General features: G+C 42.2%; 1 protein-coding gene across 1 annotated transcript in view; it reads right to left on the bottom strand.

Moving 5' to 3' along the window:
- LOC132819996 (sodium- and chloride-dependent neutral and basic amino acid transporter B(0+)-like) overlaps positions 1–19,736 on the bottom strand; it is an 82,509-nt gene that overhangs the window by 41,869 nt on the left and 20,904 nt on the right. Inside the window, exons 6-8 of the mRNA XM_060831927.1 lie at positions 11,146–11,299; positions 10,313–10,444; positions 4,793–4,965 (exon numbers count right to left, since the gene is read on the bottom strand). Coding sequence (XP_060687910.1) covers positions 4,793–4,965; positions 10,313–10,444; positions 11,146–11,299 — 459 coding nt within the window. The remainder of the gene's footprint in view (positions 1–4,792; positions 4,966–10,312; positions 10,445–11,145; positions 11,300–19,736) is intronic.

Genomic DNA, 19,736 nt, shown 5'->3' with positions numbered 1-19,736 from the left:
TCAACTCAGGGCTCTCTCAGAAATGGGGAGCCACATTTTCAATCTGACAGTGCTTTCACAGCACAGAGCCTGCCAGGGGAAAGCAAAACCCCTTTTCACAACTGCTGTCTTCTCACATTTTAAAGTTCCTGACAGCTGCTGTCAAACAGGAAGTTCATAACATAAATGTGTGTTAGGGTGCAGGGAAGGGAAGGTGCTAAACTGATAGGAAAAGGGTGCCAGCTAAATAGGGTGCACGTAGGTAGGGTGCAGATATGCAAATCGAGAGCTATGTAAAATTCCATGTGGAGAGGAGCAGGGTGACAGGTTGCCAGGTGGATAAGGTGCCAGCTGAGGAGGTGTAGGGTGCCAAGTGGGTACGATGCCATGGTGCAGGATACCAATGGAGTTTGCTAAATAGTCCAGTGTTGAGGGTAACTTGAGGATGATAGGAGAATTTTTTGGGGGAAGGGAGCAGTCTTCTTGGTCGGTTCCAGTAGCAACAACATTGGTGGAGGGGGATGGAGTCCAATGGTAACAGTGAATGGGAGGGTGGGGTCAAGTTTCATATCGGCAGAGAACTGGGGGTGATATCACATTTCCAGAGGAAGTTGGGGGCAGGGTGTCATAGCTGTGAAGCCATGTGCAGGGTTTTCAGAGCAGATTGTTAATTATTGATTGTACTGAAGCTTTCTTAGTGAGGTGGAGGATTTTCATAAAGAAGATCTCCTTCTCTAGCTGTGGTTACACACAAAAAGAATGCATTTATATTTTGTTTATGATGCATTTAATTTTAAAAGCCTTTGAGCTGATTGGTGACTGAAGCAGGATGCTGTTAAATAAGATAAGAGCACATGGCATTTGGGGCATAGTACTGGCATGGATAGAGGATTGGCTGTCTGGCAGAAGATAGAGAGTGGTGATAAAGGGGCTTTTTTGGGTATTGCAGACGGTGACTAGTGGAGTTCTGCAGGTATCAGTGTTGGGACCTTCACATTATACATTAACAATCTGGATGAAGGAGCTAAGGGCATTGTTGCTAAGTTTGCAGATGAGACAAGCTAAGTGAAGGGACAGGTAGTGGTGAGGAAGTGAGGAGGTTATAGAAGGCTTACAGAGATTAAGAGAGTGGGCAAAGAATTGGCAGATGGAATACAATGTGGAAAAGTGTGAGGAAGTGCACTTTGGTCGGAAGAATAGAAGCATAGACTATTTTCTAAATGGGGAAAGGCTTCAGAAATCTGAAGTACACATGGTCTTGAGAGTCTTGGTTCAGGATTCCCTTAAGGTTAACATGCAAGTTTCATTGGCAGTTATGAAGGCAAATGCAACTCACTTCAAGAGAGCTAGAACTCAAGAACAGGGATGTACTGTAGAGTCTGTGTAAAGCTTTGGTCTGGCCTCATTTGGAATATTGTGAGCTGTTTTGTGCCCTGTATCTAAGGAAGGATGTGCTGGCATTGGAAGAGATTCAGAGGAGGTTTACAAGAATGATCCTGGGGATGAAGGGCTTATCACATGATGAGCAGTTGAGGACTCTGTGTCTTTCCTTGAGGGTGTATCTCAGTGAAATTTTAAAAATACTGACAGGCCTGGATAGAGTAGATGTGGAGAAGTTGTTTCCATGCATAGGAGAGGCCAGGATCCTAGGGCACAGTCTCAGAGTGGAGGGATAACCCTTTTGAACTGAGGTGAGGAGAAATTTCTTCAGCCAGAGAGTGATGAATCTATGGAACTCATTGCTACAGAGGGCTGTGGAGGCCAAGTCATTGGGTGAATTTAAGGCAGAGATAAAATAGTTCTTAATTGGTAAGGTGATCAAGCATTACAGGGAGAAGGCAGAAGAATGAGTTTGAGAAACATATCAGTGATGATCGAATAGTGGAGCATACCTGATGGGACAATTGGCTTAATTCTGCTTCTATATCTTATGGTCTTATGATCTTACGGACATCCATAATTACTATGAGCCCAGATGAACCACATTGTTGAATGTACTCTTATCAATTCACTTTCAGAAACTAGCAATGTAAAAATGAAATTTCAAATAACATAAATCTCAAGGATAAGATGAAACAACTGTTTTCAAAAATTACATTGTAATTTTAGCACAAAAATAACTTCTTCATATCTAAATTATTTTTGGCAAGATGTAACATTCCAAATTCTGAAGTAGAAGATGTGGAAATTGATCGCGACTTGAATGAGTCCTAGCCTATGGAGATAAGGACTTCCATCACTGAATTCTGTGGGTGTATAATGGAAAATCCATGTCTTCTGGGTGTTGATAGATGTCCCTAACTGTATGGTATTAGACAGACAATGATTCTATTCTTTATAAATTAAAAACTAAAAAGATGACTTCGTCACGGATTTTGAAATACTAAATGGAACAAATAACGTCAAGAGTCATCGAGTCAGAGAGATGTACAGTACAGGAACAGACCTTTCAGTCCAACTTGTCCATGCTAAAAAACATATCCGAAATTAATCTAGTCCGATTTGCCAACATTTGGCCCGTATCCATCTCAACCCTTCACATTCATATACACATCCAGCTAACTTTTAAATGTTTTAATTGCACCAGCTTCCATTACTTCGTCTGAGGCAGAGAAAAATTGAGTTCTATTCTTCTGGAATATTGGATAATGGAAATGTCCTAAAATTTCGAGAGTTTTTTTTTGGAATAAAGATATGAAGCTCTTCAATGCAAAAATACAGGACTGTGGATGATCCCTGACTGCATTGTACACTCTGGGACTGTCGGTGATCCCTGACAATATTGTACAGACTGGGACTGTGGGTGTATCCCTGACTGTATTGTACAGACTGGGACTGTGGGTGATCCCTGACTGTATTGTACACTCTGGCACTGTGGATGATCCCTGACAGTATTGTACACTCTGGGACTGTGAGTGATCCCTGATTGTATTGTACAGACTGGGACTGTGGGTGATCCCTGACTGTATTGTCCAGGCTGGTATTGTGGGTGATTCTTGGCCGTATTGTACAGACTGGGACTATGGGTGATCCCTGAGTATATTGTACAGACTGGGACTGTGGGTGATCCCTGACTGTATTGTACAGGCTGCGACTGTGGGTGTATCCCTGACTGTATTATACAGGCTGGGACTGTGGGTGATCCCTGACTGTATTATATAGGCTGGGACTGTGGGTGATCCCTGACTGTATTGTACGGACTGGCACTGTGGATGATCCCTGACTGTATTGTACAGACTGGCAGTGTGGATGATCCCTGACAGTTTTGTACACTCTGGGACTGTGAGTGATCCCTGACTGTATTGTACAGACTGGCACTGTGGATGATCCCGGACTGTATCGTACAGACTGGCAGTGTGGATGATCCCTGACATTATTGTACACTCTGGGACTGTGGGTGATTCCTGATTGTATTGTACAGACTAGGACTGTGAGTGATCCCTGACTGTATTGTACAGACTGGCACTGTGGATGATCCCTGACAGTATTGTACACTCTGGGACTGTGAGTGATCCCTGACTGTATTGTACAGACTGGCACTGTGGATGATCCCTGACAGTATTGTACACTCTGGGACGGTGGGTGATTCCTGACTGTATTGTACAGACTGGGACTGTGAGTGATCCCTGACTGTATTGTACAGACTGGGACTGTAGGTGATCCCTGACTGTATTGTACAGACTAGGACTGTGGGTGTATCCCTGACTGTATTGTACAGACTGGGATTGTGGATGATCTCTGACTGTATTGTACAAGCTGGGACTGTAGGTGTATCCCTGACAGTATTGTACAGACTGGGACTGTAGGTGTATCCCTGACTGTATTGTATAGACTAGGACTGTGGGTGATCCCTGACTGTATTGTACAGACTGGGACTGTGGGTGATCCCTGACTGTATTGTACAGACTGGGACTGTGGGTGATCCCTGACTGTATTGTACAGACTGGCACTGTGGATGATCCCTGACAGTATTGTACAGACTGGGACTGTGGGTGATCCCTGACTGTATTGTACAGACTGGGACTGTGGGTGATGTATCACCATATTGTGCAGACTGTAGTTGATGTCCAGGATCACCCACAGCCCCAGTCTGTACAGTATGGTCAGGGGAACACCCACAATCCCAGTTTATTTAAAAGTAGATTTTCTTTCAAAGCTGAAGTATTTTGTCCTCTGTTTCAGAAATTTCAACTTGACTCACATCAAGATTTCACATTAAGTTTTGTCAATTCACACAACATGAACCTTTGATAGTGACATGAGACATCCTGAGTTAAATAGTGTTATTGCGGAAGATGAGATGAAATTAAAGAGATGAGACATTTAAATAATTGCAACAAAAACTCTGTGTGTCTTAGAGTCAGACTGTGTAAGAAATATATGTGAGATGATCGATATTTGGAAAAACTCAGAGAAAGAGAATAAGTTAAGAAAATGATAGCTGCAAAAAACACAGTAATAGACAGAGAAGGGAGTCAGTGTGAGACACAATACAGGGATGGAGAGAGATACAAACAATGAACGCAGTCAGAAAGAACTCAACACAGACTTATTGACAAGGTGAAAGTAAACGTGAGACATGTGAAAGACTGTTAAATTCTGATGTTTCACTATTTATTTCTGACTGACTGTCCTGCTATTCCAGTGACTCAGTGCCATGATTCCTGCTGCTGCTTTCTATCCGAGTCTTTCTGCTGTATGGCCCCAATGAGGATGGTCACTGAAACTATTGTTCATCTCTCTCCCTCACTCAGACTGACAGAATGAACAATGAACAGTCAGTGTGTACACTTTCCCCAGTAGAAGCTAACACTGTACCTTTGGGGGTCCTGCTGCATGTTTCATCTGCTCCCCACCAACTGAAGCAGTCTGCCCATGGTAGGGGTGATTGGAAGGAAGCAAACAGGTAGTATAGACTGTAGCCAACGATGCAGTTGTACGAAATGTTGGACATTGTAATCAGAAGCATCATAGCAATCCCCACACCTGAAAACAGAAGAAAGAACAGGGGAGTCTGGTTTGTGAATTATTGATTTAAAATAATGTATTTGACATGCATTTGGCTGGTCATTCAACCAAATTGGATTTTCTTTCAGTGAGCACAGGACAGAACAGGGAGACTGCCATGGCTGACCACACCTTTGGGGAAATATCAGTTTTGTTTAATCGATTATGTTGGCTGCTTCAACATTCAGTGTCCAACAGTAAAGATTTCAAAGGCTTTTTGTATTAAACAGGAAATGTTAATTATGTTACAATTCTTTGTCTAGATTACAAGAATGATGCTCCTTGTCTTCACCTTTATATGCCCTCTCACTAATTCTTTAGGACACCATTATCATTGTGAGTGGTGATAATCACACATGCCCAGTCTTAGGCCATAAGGTCATAAGATATAGGAGCAGAATTAGGCCATTCATCCCACTGAGTCTGCTCTGCCATTCAGTCATGGCTGATATATTTTTGAACCTCATTCTCTTGAGTTCTCCTCATAACTCTTGCACCCCTTACCACCAAGAACCTATCTATCTCTGTCTTGAGTCTACTCAATGACTTGGCCTTCACAACCTGCTACATCAATGAGTTCCACAGAGTCACCACCCTCTGGCTGTGGACATTCCTCTTTATCTCAGTTCTGTTGAGTTCTCCCTTCAGCTTGAGGTTGTTCCCTCATGTCCCAGTCTCTCCTACTAGTGGAAACATCTTCTCCAGGTTTACTCTATTCAGACCATTCATTATTCTGTAAATTTCATTATTCTGTAAATGTCATTATTCTGTAAATCCTCCTCGGCTCCTTTGAGCCCTTAACTGTTCCTCATTTGACAATCCCTTCATCCCTGGGATCATTCTTGTAAACCTACTCTGGACCACTCCAAGGCCAGAACATCCTCTCTGAGACATGGGGTCCAAACATTTTCATATATTTCAAATGCCGTCTGACCAGAGCCTTATAGAACCTCAGTAGCACATCTCTGCTCTTATATCCTAACCCTCTTTAAATGAATGTTAACGCTGTATTTGCCTTCCTACCTGCCAACTGAACCTGCATGTTAACTTTAAGGGAATCCTAAACTCCTACCTTTTATGTTTCGGTTTTCCAAAGCCTTTCCCCAATTTGAAAATAGTCTTTGTTTCTATTCTTCTTACCAAATTGCATAACTCTCACAATTTCCCATCCTGTATTCCATCTGCCATTTCTTTGCCCACTCTCCTCACTACTGTAAGTACTTCTGCAGCCTTCCCACTTCCTCAGCCCTTCCTGTCCCTCTACCAATCTTTGCAACAACTGCAAACGTAGCAACGATGCCCCCAGTCCCTTTGTCCAGATTGTTAATGTATAATGTTGTGGTCCCAACAGTCCTTGTGGAACTGGTGGATTTATCACTAATCTCTGCCCTCTGACAGTCAGCCAATCCTCTATCCATGTCTGGATGGGTTACTGTTTGGAGAGTCAGTGTAGACTTGTTGGGCCAAAGGGCCTATATGCATACTAATCTAACCATGTCAGGACCTTGCCCCTAACACCACCGGCTCTTATCCCATTTAGCAGCTTCATACATGGCTCCTGATTTTAGGCCTTCTGGAAATACAAATAGATCACATCCATTGGTTCTCCTTCACCTAACCTGCTCATTACCACCTTAAAGAATTCTAACAAACTTGTCAGACATGACCTACCCTCGATGAAGCTGTGCTAACTCAGCCCTACTTTACCATGCACTTCCAAACCCTCCACAATCTCATCCTTAATAATGGACTGTAAAATCTTATAAATGATCAAGGTCAGACTAACCGGCTTATAGTTTCCTCCCTTCTGCCTCCATACGTTCCCAAACAGGGATGTTACATTAACCATTTTCCAGTTGTCTGGCAACTTCCTTGACTCCAGTGATTCCTGAATGTTCACCAACAATGCCTGTACAATCTCCTCAGCTATCACCTTCAGGATTCTGGGGTGTAGTCCATCTGACCCAGCTGAATTACTCATCTACAGACCTTGCAGCTTCCCCAGCACCTTCCCCACAGGAATGGCCCCTACACTCACCTCTGCCTCCTGACTCTTGACATCCTGGCACACTAATGGTGCCTCCCACCAGTGAAGACTGATGCAAAGTCCCTATTCACTTTCTTCACCATTTCTTTGTTCCCCATTACTACTTCCCCAGCCTCATTTTCTAATGGTCCAATGTCCACTCTCACCTCTTTCTGACCTTTTATGCATCTAAAGCAACTCTTGCAATCTTCTTTTATATTACAATCTGCTTATCGTCAGATTTCATCTTCTTCCCCCTTATTGCTTTTGTAAGTATCCTCTGCTAGTTTTTGACTGCCTCCAAATTTCCAGACTTCCCACTAATTTTCACCACATTGGATGCTTTTCCTTTTGATTTGATGCTATTCCTGACTTCCCTTGTCTGCCGTGGTTGCCTCATCCTCCCTTTACTATGTTTCTTCTTCCTTGGGATGAATTTCTGTTTTGCCCCTCAAACTACCTCCAGAAACTCCTGCTATTGCTGCTCTACCGTCCTCCCTGTTATGGTCCCCTTCCAATCAACTCAGGTCAGCCCCTCCCTCATGGCTTTCTGGTTGCATTGACTCAATTGTAAAGATCTTACACCAGATTCCTGCTCTTCCATTTCAAACTGAAGGGTGAATTTTATCATATTATGGCCACTGCCCCCGATGGATCATTCACCTTAAGCTCCTTAATCGAGTTTACCTCATTACACAGCACCAAATCCAGAATTGCCTGTCCCCTGGAGGGCTCTATCACAAGTTGCTCCAACAAATCACCTCGTAGACATTCTGCAAATCCCTTTTTTATTGGATCCCCTACCAACCTGATTTTCCTCGTCCAGTTGTATATTGAAGACTCCCATGATTACTGCAATTGTGCATCATTTTTTACATGCCTTTTCTACCTCCTGATTTATTTTCTGACCCATATCCTGACTGCTGCTGGGAGGCCTGGACATAACTCTCGTCAGGGTCATTTTTGCTCTGCAAACCCTCAATTTTCCAAGATGGCGACAGTGTAGCAGGGCTGCATGCAGACTCTTATCTAGAGCTCATCCACTTCCATCTACGTTTTAAAAATCTTTTAATTTCTGCTCTCTCTTGATTTTTTTTCTTTTCATTTCTCGTTTCTTTGGTGGGTTGGTCAGAGGCAACAAGAGCAGGCTTTACACGGAGTGGTGACAGCCTTCCGGTAATTGGAGGTGGCAGTGATGGTAGCAAGGACATTCCCCTGCTCCTCCAGCAATCGGAGACGGAGGTGATGGACTCTTTAAGGTGCCAGTGCTGGCATATTGGAGGACGGTGGCTGGAGTGGGAATCTTGGCACACCAGCAGACTGGCCTGTCAGTGGAATGAGGCACTCCGGCTCGCAGTAGGCCCAGAGCGGGGACACCTGGTGTCACCAAGGCATCAGCGGAGCAGGAGACTCCTGGCTGGAATCACGGGAGGCCCGGAGTGGGAACTCCTGGTTGTGGGGCCCAACAGTCTACCCAGTATTGGAGGCAGCATTGAGATGGGCCCAGCAGTGATGAGATGGCGCCTGAAGAATGGTGACTCCTATAACAGCGGGTCCAGTGCAGACAGCTGCAAGTCAGTGGAGATGGGCGAGTGACACAGTTGTGGCATCTCTCTCCAGTCTCTCTTTGCAAAGGCATATTCCAGCAGGAGATGTGAGACAGTCACAAACTCCCCCTCCTTAAACCGATTTGTAGGCAGCATGCAGTGGCGCAGACAATCCAGGCGTACGAGAAGAATCTCACAGGTACTGCCCTTCTCACCATGAGCCAAGTGATGTCATGGTGCTTGTTGGAAAATTCTGGCGATGAGGCATTCTGCGAAATGACTTTGACAGTCTGCTGACTAACCTGTCCTTTTCCCACAGGGTCTTGAGGATGTTACATACTGACCTCTTCCTAATAGACCTGTGGTGAAAAGTGTTTTGAAATTCTTCACAAAGGACAGACGATATGGAACAGTTAAATTCCTTGGAGCAGTCTGCAGCAACAAGACCAGTCCCATCCTTCACAACACCAGGGACAAGTAGAACCTCAGTACATAGTCAGATTTAGTGTTTGTGTACTGAGGAGCTACACACAGCTTGATGCAGCCACACACAAAGAAGGACAGGTCATACACAAGAGAAACCAACACTTGTCACAGATGTGGTCACATTGAACCTCATATCATCCGTCATCATTTCCGCCACCTCCAAACGGACCCCACCACCAGGGATATATTTCCCTCCCCTCCCCTATCAGCGTTCCGAAAAGACCACTCCCTCCGTGACTCCCTCGTCAGGTCCACACCCCCCACCAACCCAACCTCCACTCCCAGTACTTTCCCCTGCAACTGCAAGAAATGCAAAACTTGCACCTACACCTCCCCCCTTACTTCCCTTCAAGGCCCCAAGGGATCCTTCCATATCCCACAAATTCACCTGCACCTCCACACACATAATTTGCTGCATCCGCTGCACCCGATGTGGCCTCTCAGGGATGAACTCAGACTTCTCCAGTTTCCTCATTTCCCCTCCCCCACCTTGTCTCAGTCCCAACCCTCGAACTCAGCACCACCTTCCTAACCTGCAATCTTCTTCCTGACCTCTCCGCCCCAACCCCCACTCCAACCTATCACCCTCACCTTAACCTCCTTCCATCTATCGCACTTCCAACGCCCCTCCCCCAAGTCCCTCCTCCCTACCTTTTATCTTAGCCTGCTTGGCACACTCTTCTCATTCCTGAAGAAGGGCTCATGCCCGAAACGTCGATTCTCCTGCTCCTTGGATGCAGCCTGACCTGCTGCGCTTTTCCAGCAACACATTTTCAGCTCCTCAGTAGGGTCCATCAACTCCAATTTCATGCAGTTACAAGATATTGTCTAGCCCTACATCTCGATTTTATTTAAAAAGTTCTTAATTTAATTTTTTTCAAAAAATTCCAACTGATCTTTTAATTTGTAACCTTAAATATTTCCCTTATTTACCTTCAACCTGAAAGTAGCCAATAATAGTCATGTTAGTAGCTATTATCAATCAATGAACTTATGCCTTACCAGTGATGTCACTCTGCTGTGTTAGGTCCCGAATCCTGGGTTTCAATTCATCATTTTTATAAAAAAACCTGACAAACTATGAGCCAAAAACCAATAGACAGCATGTACCACATCTAATAATGTGTATGGCAGATCAGAGTGCAACATTACTTCACAAGCTTGGCTTTAACCTTTGTCAGATAAGGGAGGTTTATTATTATTTATTAAATCAACACTATTACTTTTCCGAATTTGCTGTGACTGTATCGATAAAATAAACATTCACCTTGTAACATAGGCACAGCCCTCCACACTGCAACAGGCCCAAGGCTGGCAAACTGACCAAAGGAACACTCCAAGAAAAACAATGGTATCCCAACAAGGGCCAGCATGACAGAATAGGGAATAAGGAATGCACCTGGAAAATAGCGGAAAGGATTTCAATTTTCAAGTGAAACTCCATGCTTACACTGTGTGGGGTGGATTAAAATTTACCCTGAAATCTCTACGAATGTCCAAATTCCCGTTTTGTGAATTTCACTCTCTAACACAATCAGATACCTTTTCAGGTCACTTTACACAATCATGTCATGACATTTCTTTAATGCATTTGTCCTTGGTTTCCATCAATCCAATGGTGTGGGTTGTGAAGAGCCCTGATTTGAGCAGTTTTGATGATAATGTACAAACCTGAACACAGGGCCTGTCTGAAGAGCCTGCTCTTCTGAGGATTTCACACATTGTGCAGTAAATATATCTGAGGTGGATGGCTCATGCATTCTAAACAATATCAACTGAAAATACATTGCAAATTAATAAATGAACCATTTACTTTGGTTTATAAATAGCATATATTTGATGCATCACATTGCTAATTTTAAACTATTACCTTGACATATCTCTCTCTTCCTAAGAAAATAGTAGTCAAACTTGTTAGCTGTGGGATTGAATTTACCTGTTCACATTGAAATTGTTTAACTCTGCATTATTTACTATATCATTTTTAGCGCAATAAACATTTGTTATTTACTGAACTACAATTTTCAGGATAAATCAACAAATCGATCCATTTAGTTCTGCCTTTCTTACTCTCCGATATTTTTAATTTCTCTACCGTACCTCCTCCGTTTTTGTAAGCCAGGTAAGGAAATCTCCAAACATTCCCAAAACCCACTGCATTACCAATCATTGAGAGCAGGTAATCAGTCTTCGAAGACCAGTTACCCCGTTCCACATTCTCATCACCCACAGCACCATGTTCATTGGCGGTATCCTGGGAGAAAGAATTGAAATGGCAAGCTCAGACATTAATCTTTCTCAGACTAGATCTCAAGTGAAATGTATAGTCAGCACTCCCACAACTATCGGAAAATGGTGCAGTTCTCTATTTAGCAGCAATGTCTGTCAGGTTAGAAACAGCCAGATGTCCACAGAGAGTCTACAATTCACAACGACCAAAATCTACAAATCAACAGTATCTGAAATTGTCTTACATGGATTTTTACTGTTTTGTTTTGTTGAAATACTCACCGTATCCTGTGGAGGGTTTGGCCGATTATCATTCAGTAAGAACCGAAATAAATGCCTTCGGTCCATTTTCAGACATCAATGAACTATTCTTCCACTTGCACAAGAATTGGAAGTAAAATGAGGACACTCCTTTTGGCCAAAAGTCCTTCAACTTCTCATGAATGGATTATTCTTGTTGAGTCAGAAGTCAGCCTCTTACTGTGTTTCATAACAGGTGTAACTCTACTTAGCTAATCATTCAATTTCCACACTAAACATTTCTATTGAGTTAAATGATTTGTTTTCAGAACAGTTACGATCAAAGGGCATTCATTCCCTGTCCTCAGGGTTTGGGCAAAGCGCTGGTTTTAAAAGGAATAGCTTCCAAGTGAATCCAAACCAAGTTGAACTTCAGCCAAAGAAAAGCTATCTAAGATTTCTTCTCAAAATGAACGGGTCTTCTCCCATATTAGAAATATAATTGTCATCCCCTGCTACCCGAGTTCATTTTACGTAATGAAATTTTAATTAGTTTTGAATGTGTGGCTGCAGTTTTGTAATCCCTATATAAGATGAAATGTACATGGATTTGGGAAAAACATGATTGCTTGTCCATTGATCTGGCAGTCTCACCTCTAACCAAATGTTTAAAGTTAGAAGATTATAAGAGAGAAGTAAATCTGTATTGCTTTCTTAGCATTCCATCATGAAATGTTATCGCCTAAATTATAACTATGCTTACTAAAGTGAGGTTTAATAGTTCTATTGTTGGAAAAGTTAAGTAACTATTAAATAGTATGGTTCCTACACTGTTGCCTCTGACTATCAGCAAGTCACCAATTGAAAGAGCAGCACATTAATATTCAAAAAGTCTTCATCTGTATTGGAGTAGGTTATTGATAGGGTAAAGCAATATTCTGAATTGTATGATTAGATAGGGCTCTCTCAGTGTGAGATCCAGAGCTAATTACTGAAAAACGTCCATTGCTTTCAAATGTTATTTACTGATCAGCTTAGCCATCTGGCTGGATCATTAGAAGCTTTGCTAGGTGCATGATCTTTTTGCTGAATCACAAACACCAGTGGGTTTGGAAGAGTGATGATTGCATATAAAAATACAACAAAAAGTGTATTCTCTTGTGCAAAATGCAATGTGTCACCACATTCAGCGTCATCTTGAAAGACGGAGTTTAATGCAAAATTTTACTGCTTTTGAGTTCATCTTTCCCTCTTCTTCTTAATACCCTCCGCTCCTCCTCCATTCACTGCTTAACATCAGCCAGGGTCTTTGTAACGGGCTCCAGGGTCTTGTCATTGGGCTCTGAGTTCTTAATTATGGACCCACCCCTGCCATTGCCATGTCTCCCACAAGCCTCTATGTCTGAGCTGGAGCCATGGGCCTGATCTCCTACCTACTGCTCTCCCTGCGAAGCTGCCACCAGTCATCGGGATCCTGGCTCAGGCCTCATCTGTGACCTCAGTGCTAGAGCCAGAGCCAGCCAAGGATCTGGGACTGCATGGGGCCCTGCCCCAACCGACTCCCATGCAGAAACAAAAAAAACACAGGAAGACCGATCACCATGGCAGCTGCAACCGCCATCAATCACCCGAAGGAGCTGTTCTCTCTTGCTGCTGCTGCTCCCTGTCTTTTGCACTGGTCCTCTGGCCCCTACACCCTCCTCTGTCTCTGACAAAAGTATAAAGGCCCATTTTCCTACAACTTTCAACTCTGAAGAAGCCTTGTACTGGACTCAACTAATTAACTCTGTTTATCTCTCTATTGATTCTGCCAGACCTTCTGTGTTCTGCAGCATTGTTTGTGTTTGTTTTAAGATATTATTCCTGCTTACTGGAGTAACTGACTCCCTGATCAATGTGGTGACACCAGCTCTTTTACACCCTCACCCATCTCCCCTATCTCACCTGAAGATTCTATAACCCAGAATATTGTGCTGACAATCATGTTCTTTCCTCAACCACAACCATCTCTGTGATAGCAATGATATTAGATCCTCATACATTAATAAACACGCACAACTCCTCTGCCTTACTCACAAGACTCCTTGCATTAAAAAATACCATCCATCTTTGTCACACTCCATTCTGCACTAACTTGAATATATTTGCACGAATTTCTGCACTGCAATGGTGGGTTCTTCAATACTTTTCAGTACATCAACCTTTACTGAACTTCCATTTAGTATCCCAGACCCCTGCAAAAATTAGTTTTAAATCCCACCATCACATTCAGCAATACCTTCAGAAAACCAGAACACTTGTACGTCCCACCTTCTCCAGAAATAAATGTGGTGATCCAACACTAATCTGTTCCGGATCGCAATGCACTCTGGGGCTTTCCTGACTTCTTGCCAGCCTCTTTCTGATTGGTCAGAGTCATAGATTCATACAGCATGGAAACACTTTGGTTTAACCTGTCCATGCTGAACATAATCCCAAACTAAGTTAGTCTCACCTGCTTGGTCTTGGCTCATATCCTTCCAAACCTTTCCTATTCACGTATCCATCAAAATATCTTTTAAACGCTGTAATTGTACCCACATCCATCATTTCTCAGGAAGTCCACACACAAACTACTCTTGGTGTAAAAAAAATTGCCTCATATCTTGTTCAAATCTCTCTCTTCTCACTGCTCACCTTAAAAATTGCCCGAAACATCGACTCTCCTGCTCCTTGAATGCTGCCTGACCTGCTGCGCTTTTCCAGCAACACATTTTCAGCTCTGATCTCCAGCATCTGCAGTCCTCACTTTCTCCTTAAAAATGTCCCCCTAGTCTTGAAATTCCCCATCTTAGGGAAAAGACAACTACCATCAACTCTATCTATACCTCTCATTATTTTATAAACCTCTATCAGGTCACCTCTCAACCTCCTACGCTCCAGTGAAAAAACGTTTCAGCCTTTCTTTATTACTCAAACCTTCCATACCTGGCCACATCCTGGTAAATCCCTTCTGACCCCTCTCCTGCTTAATAATACCCTTCTCCTCTCTGACTGCATTTTCTTAAACCGTGATGGGGTTCAGGGATGGGAGCAACAATGAGAAAAGAGAGAAGGTTGAGAACTGATACAGAAGATAAAGGGAGAAAGTTCAATAAACAAGGCATGCAAGAGCATGGCGGGCTATGAGGAAAAACAATGAATTAAACACATTTATTTCAACGCAAGAGGACTGACAGGTAAGGCAGATGTACGTAGGGTATGGATAGGAACATGGGACTGGGATATCATACCCTTTGCAGAAATTTGGCTGAGGGAGGATGATAACTGGCAGCTTAATGCTTGGCATGTTGATGCTATCGGAGGATAAAAAGGTGCACAAGAGAGGTGAGGGAATGATGTTTTTGATTAGGGAATTCAACTTGTACTTAGACAGAATATTCCTGGGTGATTGTCTAGCTATATGGATGAACTAAAAATAAGAAAGGGGTGATCACTTTGATTGGATTGGATTATAAGCCCCCAACAATTGTCACAGTAATGGTCTGGTACAAGTTAGTTTGCCCTTGAGTTTTTTTTAGAGAGGGGATAATTGGCCAGGCTCCATCGTGCCTGAACTTTGAATGGTTCACTGGGGCCTTGTTGTTTCCCCGAACAAATACTGCTTCAGATCAAAAGCTTGAAAGACCTTTTGAAAACTTGGTCTTGTCAAGGGGACGTGGCCAGCTCTCGAGCTGTTCAGTTCAGTACGGGAGGGAGTAGAGTCATGGGGGAAACTGGAAGCCTTCTCTCTGTCCTTCTGCCCTTCTGACTTTGAACTGTATGCTGCCTGTGCCATTGTTTGCTGTTTGTGCTTAGGGATCTGTGTACTGGAATTGTTGCAAGAATTTTCAGAACAGCATCATTAGATAGGGTTTGGATAGGATAAGTTATCGGGTATTCTGTTTTCTGTTCCTTGTAGTTCATTTTATAATTTTGCAAATAAATTTTGTTTGTTTAAAACCTGGCAGTCGACCAAGCTGATGTACTCCAGGAATATCCACTGTACACCTCATTAAACAAATAGCAAAGTTACAGTCAGACCTAGTCCATGACAGACTGGGGGCTTTTTGCGGGTTTTAAACAGCGAGTGGTAGTTGCTAGTGTCTTTTATTTCGGGTGTTGATTTGGTTGGTTTAAACCGTGTTCAGATGGCAATGGCTCTTTCAATCACCAAGGAGGTCCTGGAGGTGGAAGAAGTGACCTCGGGGGTTTTGCAAAAGGCAGATAAGACCAAACTGCAGGAATTAATAGACAAGCTAGGGTTGAATTTACCTCCTAATGTGAGGAAAGATGAGATGAATTCAGCAGTAGCTCAGTATTAAATTTGCTGGAAACACTATCAGGATCTGTAGAGATGGCAAGAATTCGATTGTAAATGAAGCAGCTTGAGTTAGAGGGGAGAGATAAGGAAAGGGCAGCAGAAATGAAACAGTTTGAATTACAATTAAAATCAGAAGAGAGAGAAAAAGCAAACACATTAAGGGCTTTAGCCACAGAGAAAGAAAGATAATGAAGAACTCTAGCAGAAGAGAAAGAAAAAGCAAAGAGATTGAACTTTAGAAATTGACACTTAAAAAGGGAAGTCAGCACAAAAGGATGGAGATGCAGGCTGAAGGTAGGTTTAGTGAGGAAGAGAGTGAGGATGAGCAAGCCCCTGGCAGTCAGAAGCCTAGTGAGAAATGTTCAAACAAGGCCTAAATTTAATGAGAAGAATGTGGAAGCCCTTGTCATTTCATTTGAAAAAGAATTTAAACAAATGCAATGGCCAGTCAGTGTGTGGGTTTTGTTGATCCAAACCAAACTTGTGGGTTGAGCTAGTGAGGAATTCACATCGCTATCAGAGCAGGTATCTGGGGAGTATGAGTAGGGAAAAGAATCAATCTTAAGCACATATGAATTGGTACCAGAAAGCCTATAGACGTTTAAAGAATCTAAGGAGGAACCCTGGTCAAACTTATATCGAGTTTGAAAGAATTAAACAAAGTAATTTTGGTAGGTGGATAAGAGCTTTAAAAATAGAACAAACTTACAATACCCTTAGAGAGACAATTATTTTGGAGGAGTTTAAAAATTCACTGCCTGACATAGTGCAAATTCATTTGGCAGAGCAGAGAGTTAAAATGGCAAGCTTAGCAATTGAAGTGGCTGATGATTATGAGTTGGTCCATAAATCACGGTCTGACTTCCTGCATCAATTTCAATCCATGAGGGATAGAAGTTGGGAAAAGAGAAATCCTCCTGTGGAAAGGGTGAGATAGATCTCAGTGAAGTTCATAAGGAGACCTTATCACAGCGTAAAAAGGAAACCCCAGAAGGGGACGAAGAAGGTAAAAGCTCCAGTGTTTTTATTGCAATAAAGTAGATCACATGAAATCACAGTGTTGGTGGGCTAGGAAAAGCACAGGAAAGCCAGGCATGGGAAAGCAGGATAACCCTGGAAGTGTTGTTGGAGTGGTAACAGTGGGAGCTAGAAAGCTGCATCAGAGTGCACAAGCTGATCAAAGGTTGGTTAAGGAAGAAATGCCAGATCTGCTTTAAAAATATACCTGAAAAGGTAAAGTTTATTCATGTTAGAGTAGCAAGTAAAGAGGTTATAATATTAAGGGACACAGGATTCTCTCAGTCTGTGATGCTGAAGGATGTGGAGGAATGTACTCCTGAAGGACTATTGCCAGAAAAGTTACTGGTAACAAGAGTTCATGGTGAGACAAAAAGTGCTCAATTATGTAAAATGATGCTAGAGTGACTAGAAAAGAGTGGAGAATGTGTATAGGAGTAATGGACAAAGTCTCGGTTCCAGGAAAACAATTTGTCCTTGTGAATGATACAGCTGATTCACTGGTAGGTGTGCTGCCTACTGTAGTTGAAAGACCTGTGGATACTCAAGCAACTAAAGCACTGCAAGAATCTTACTTGGGAATCTTCCCTGTTTGTGTAGTAATGAGGTCACAGAGTCACCAGTTGAAGGAGGAGAGATCAAAGGGTACAGATAAGGAATCTGAAGTGGCATTAGCAGAGACTGTATTCAATCAGTTAGTTAAGATAAAACAGGAATAAATAAATAATCATGCAAATATCTTTACCTGTGCAAAACTCATTGAGTTTCAGCAGAAAGATGAAAACTTAAAGCAATTGTATCAAAAGGCATATACAGAGAAGGAGTCTGAATTTATCCCTGTGTGCTATTACCTGAAAATGATGTTTTAATTAAGAAAAAGAGACCATCACATATTCAAGCAGATGAGAAATGGGCAGAGATTCATCAAATTGTATTGCCAGTGGGGTATAGAAAGGAAATGTTGCAGGTGGCACATGAATCACCACTTGGAGGCCATTTAGAAGTGAGGAAAACACAAGCTAAAATACAAAGACATTTTTACTGGACTGCACAAGAATGTAGTTGAATTTTGCCAGCTGTGTCATGCATGTCAAGTGATTGGAAAACCACCGATGGTAATAAAACCTGTAACTTTAATACCTATTCCAGATTTTGAGGAACTTTTTACCAGAGTCTTAATTGATTGCGTAGGTCCCCTACCACAAACAAAAAGTGGGAATCAGTATTTGTTAACAATAATGTATACATCGACAAGATTTCAAGAGGCTGTTCCATTACACAATATCACAGCTAAAAGGATTGTAGAGGAATTACTCAAAGTTTTCACTAGATACAGACTACCAACAGAGATACAGTCAAATCAAGGGTCAAACTTCACATCCAAACTATTTAAGGAAGTTATGGACAGTTTAGACATAAAACAATTCAAATCTACTGCGTACCATCCAGAATCGCAGGAAGCGTTAGAAAGATGGCATTGAACACTAAAGACCATGTTGAGGGCTTATAGTCAGGATTATCCAGATGATTGGAATAAGGGAATTTGGTTGTTCTTTTTATGATCAGAGATATACCAAATGAATCCACCTAATTCAGTCTATTTGAATTAGTTTTTGGACATGAAGTGAGAGGACCACTAAAATTGATTAAGGAGAATTTAATATGTCAGAATTCAGAGACCACCCATTTGGACTATGTGTCAAATTTTAGAGAATGATTAAATTGAGCTAGGGAGTTGACTCAACAGCATTTAAAAGTACCACAGCTCACAATGACTCAGCAAGTGGAATAAGAAATCAAAATATCGCTATTTTGCTATCAGGGATAAGGTATTAGTGGTACTTCCAGTAATAGGTGAACCTTTAAAAGCAGGATTTAGTGGATCTTATAAAATCGAAAGGACATTGAGTGAGGTAAACTACTTGATATGGACCCCAGACAGGAAGAAATCTCACAGAGTGTGTCTTGTGGGATACTCAAAAGATATTTTGACAGGGAAGGAAAGCAAGAGAAGGTGTTAATGATTACAGCACAGAAGGAAGAGCCAAGTTCAGAGGCTTCTGAATTGGACATTCCTCAAATTAAATGGGACAATGAGGAAGTTGTCAAAAATTGGGATAAATGATGGGGTTATCTTCCTGAGAAAAATTGAAATTACCTGAAAGAGCATTACTATCACATGGGGAGATATGAGGAAATAACCTGGGAAGTATTAGCCTAATGGTGCATGATGCAGAGATAGGAGAGGCTATTCCGATTAAGCAACAAGTCCCCAGATGTAAATAAGGAGGACATCACAGTGTCGGCAAGGCTGTGTTTGTCCTGTCTGGTGCTTAGGTTGATGTCGGATGTTTTGTTTGCTCTCAAAATAGGTAAGAATCAATTATGTCCTTTCGTGAAGGACATTAGTAAACCAAATTCATTTTAATGACAATCACCAGTGGTTACATATTCACTATTAGACCAGCTTTTTAATTTCTCATTTTATTGAATTTATATGTTTCCAAATGCCCTGCTTAGATTTAAACTCTTGACCCACATGGTTAACCTAATGTTCTGGATTACTAATCCAGTGACAATATCACTACATCAGTCCCACTCTCTCTCTCTCAATGTCACTGGGCACATCCAAATATTGCAAATACATGTTACATGTGAAATGAACATTAGCATCTTTAGTTTTCTGGTATTGGCATGGACTGTCCCATTTTTTAAACAAGTAAGTTCAAACAACTTTCTGCTTTGCCTGAGCTCCCACTTGGAGTAAATTCATTTTGTCCCGTTCCCTTCAGAACGATTGCAGCACTCAAAACCTGTCCATGCAAAATAGCCGCACTTGACCTGGAGTGTTCTGAAAGATATG

This window comes from Hemiscyllium ocellatum, chromosome 11 (genome assembly GCF_020745735.1).
Source record: "Hemiscyllium ocellatum isolate sHemOce1 chromosome 11, sHemOce1.pat.X.cur, whole genome shotgun sequence".
Taxonomy (NCBI): domain Eukaryota; kingdom Metazoa; phylum Chordata; class Chondrichthyes; order Orectolobiformes; family Hemiscylliidae; genus Hemiscyllium; species Hemiscyllium ocellatum.
The sequence above is the reverse complement of the archived record's forward strand: the minus strand, read 5'-3'. Positions and strand labels throughout refer to the sequence as shown.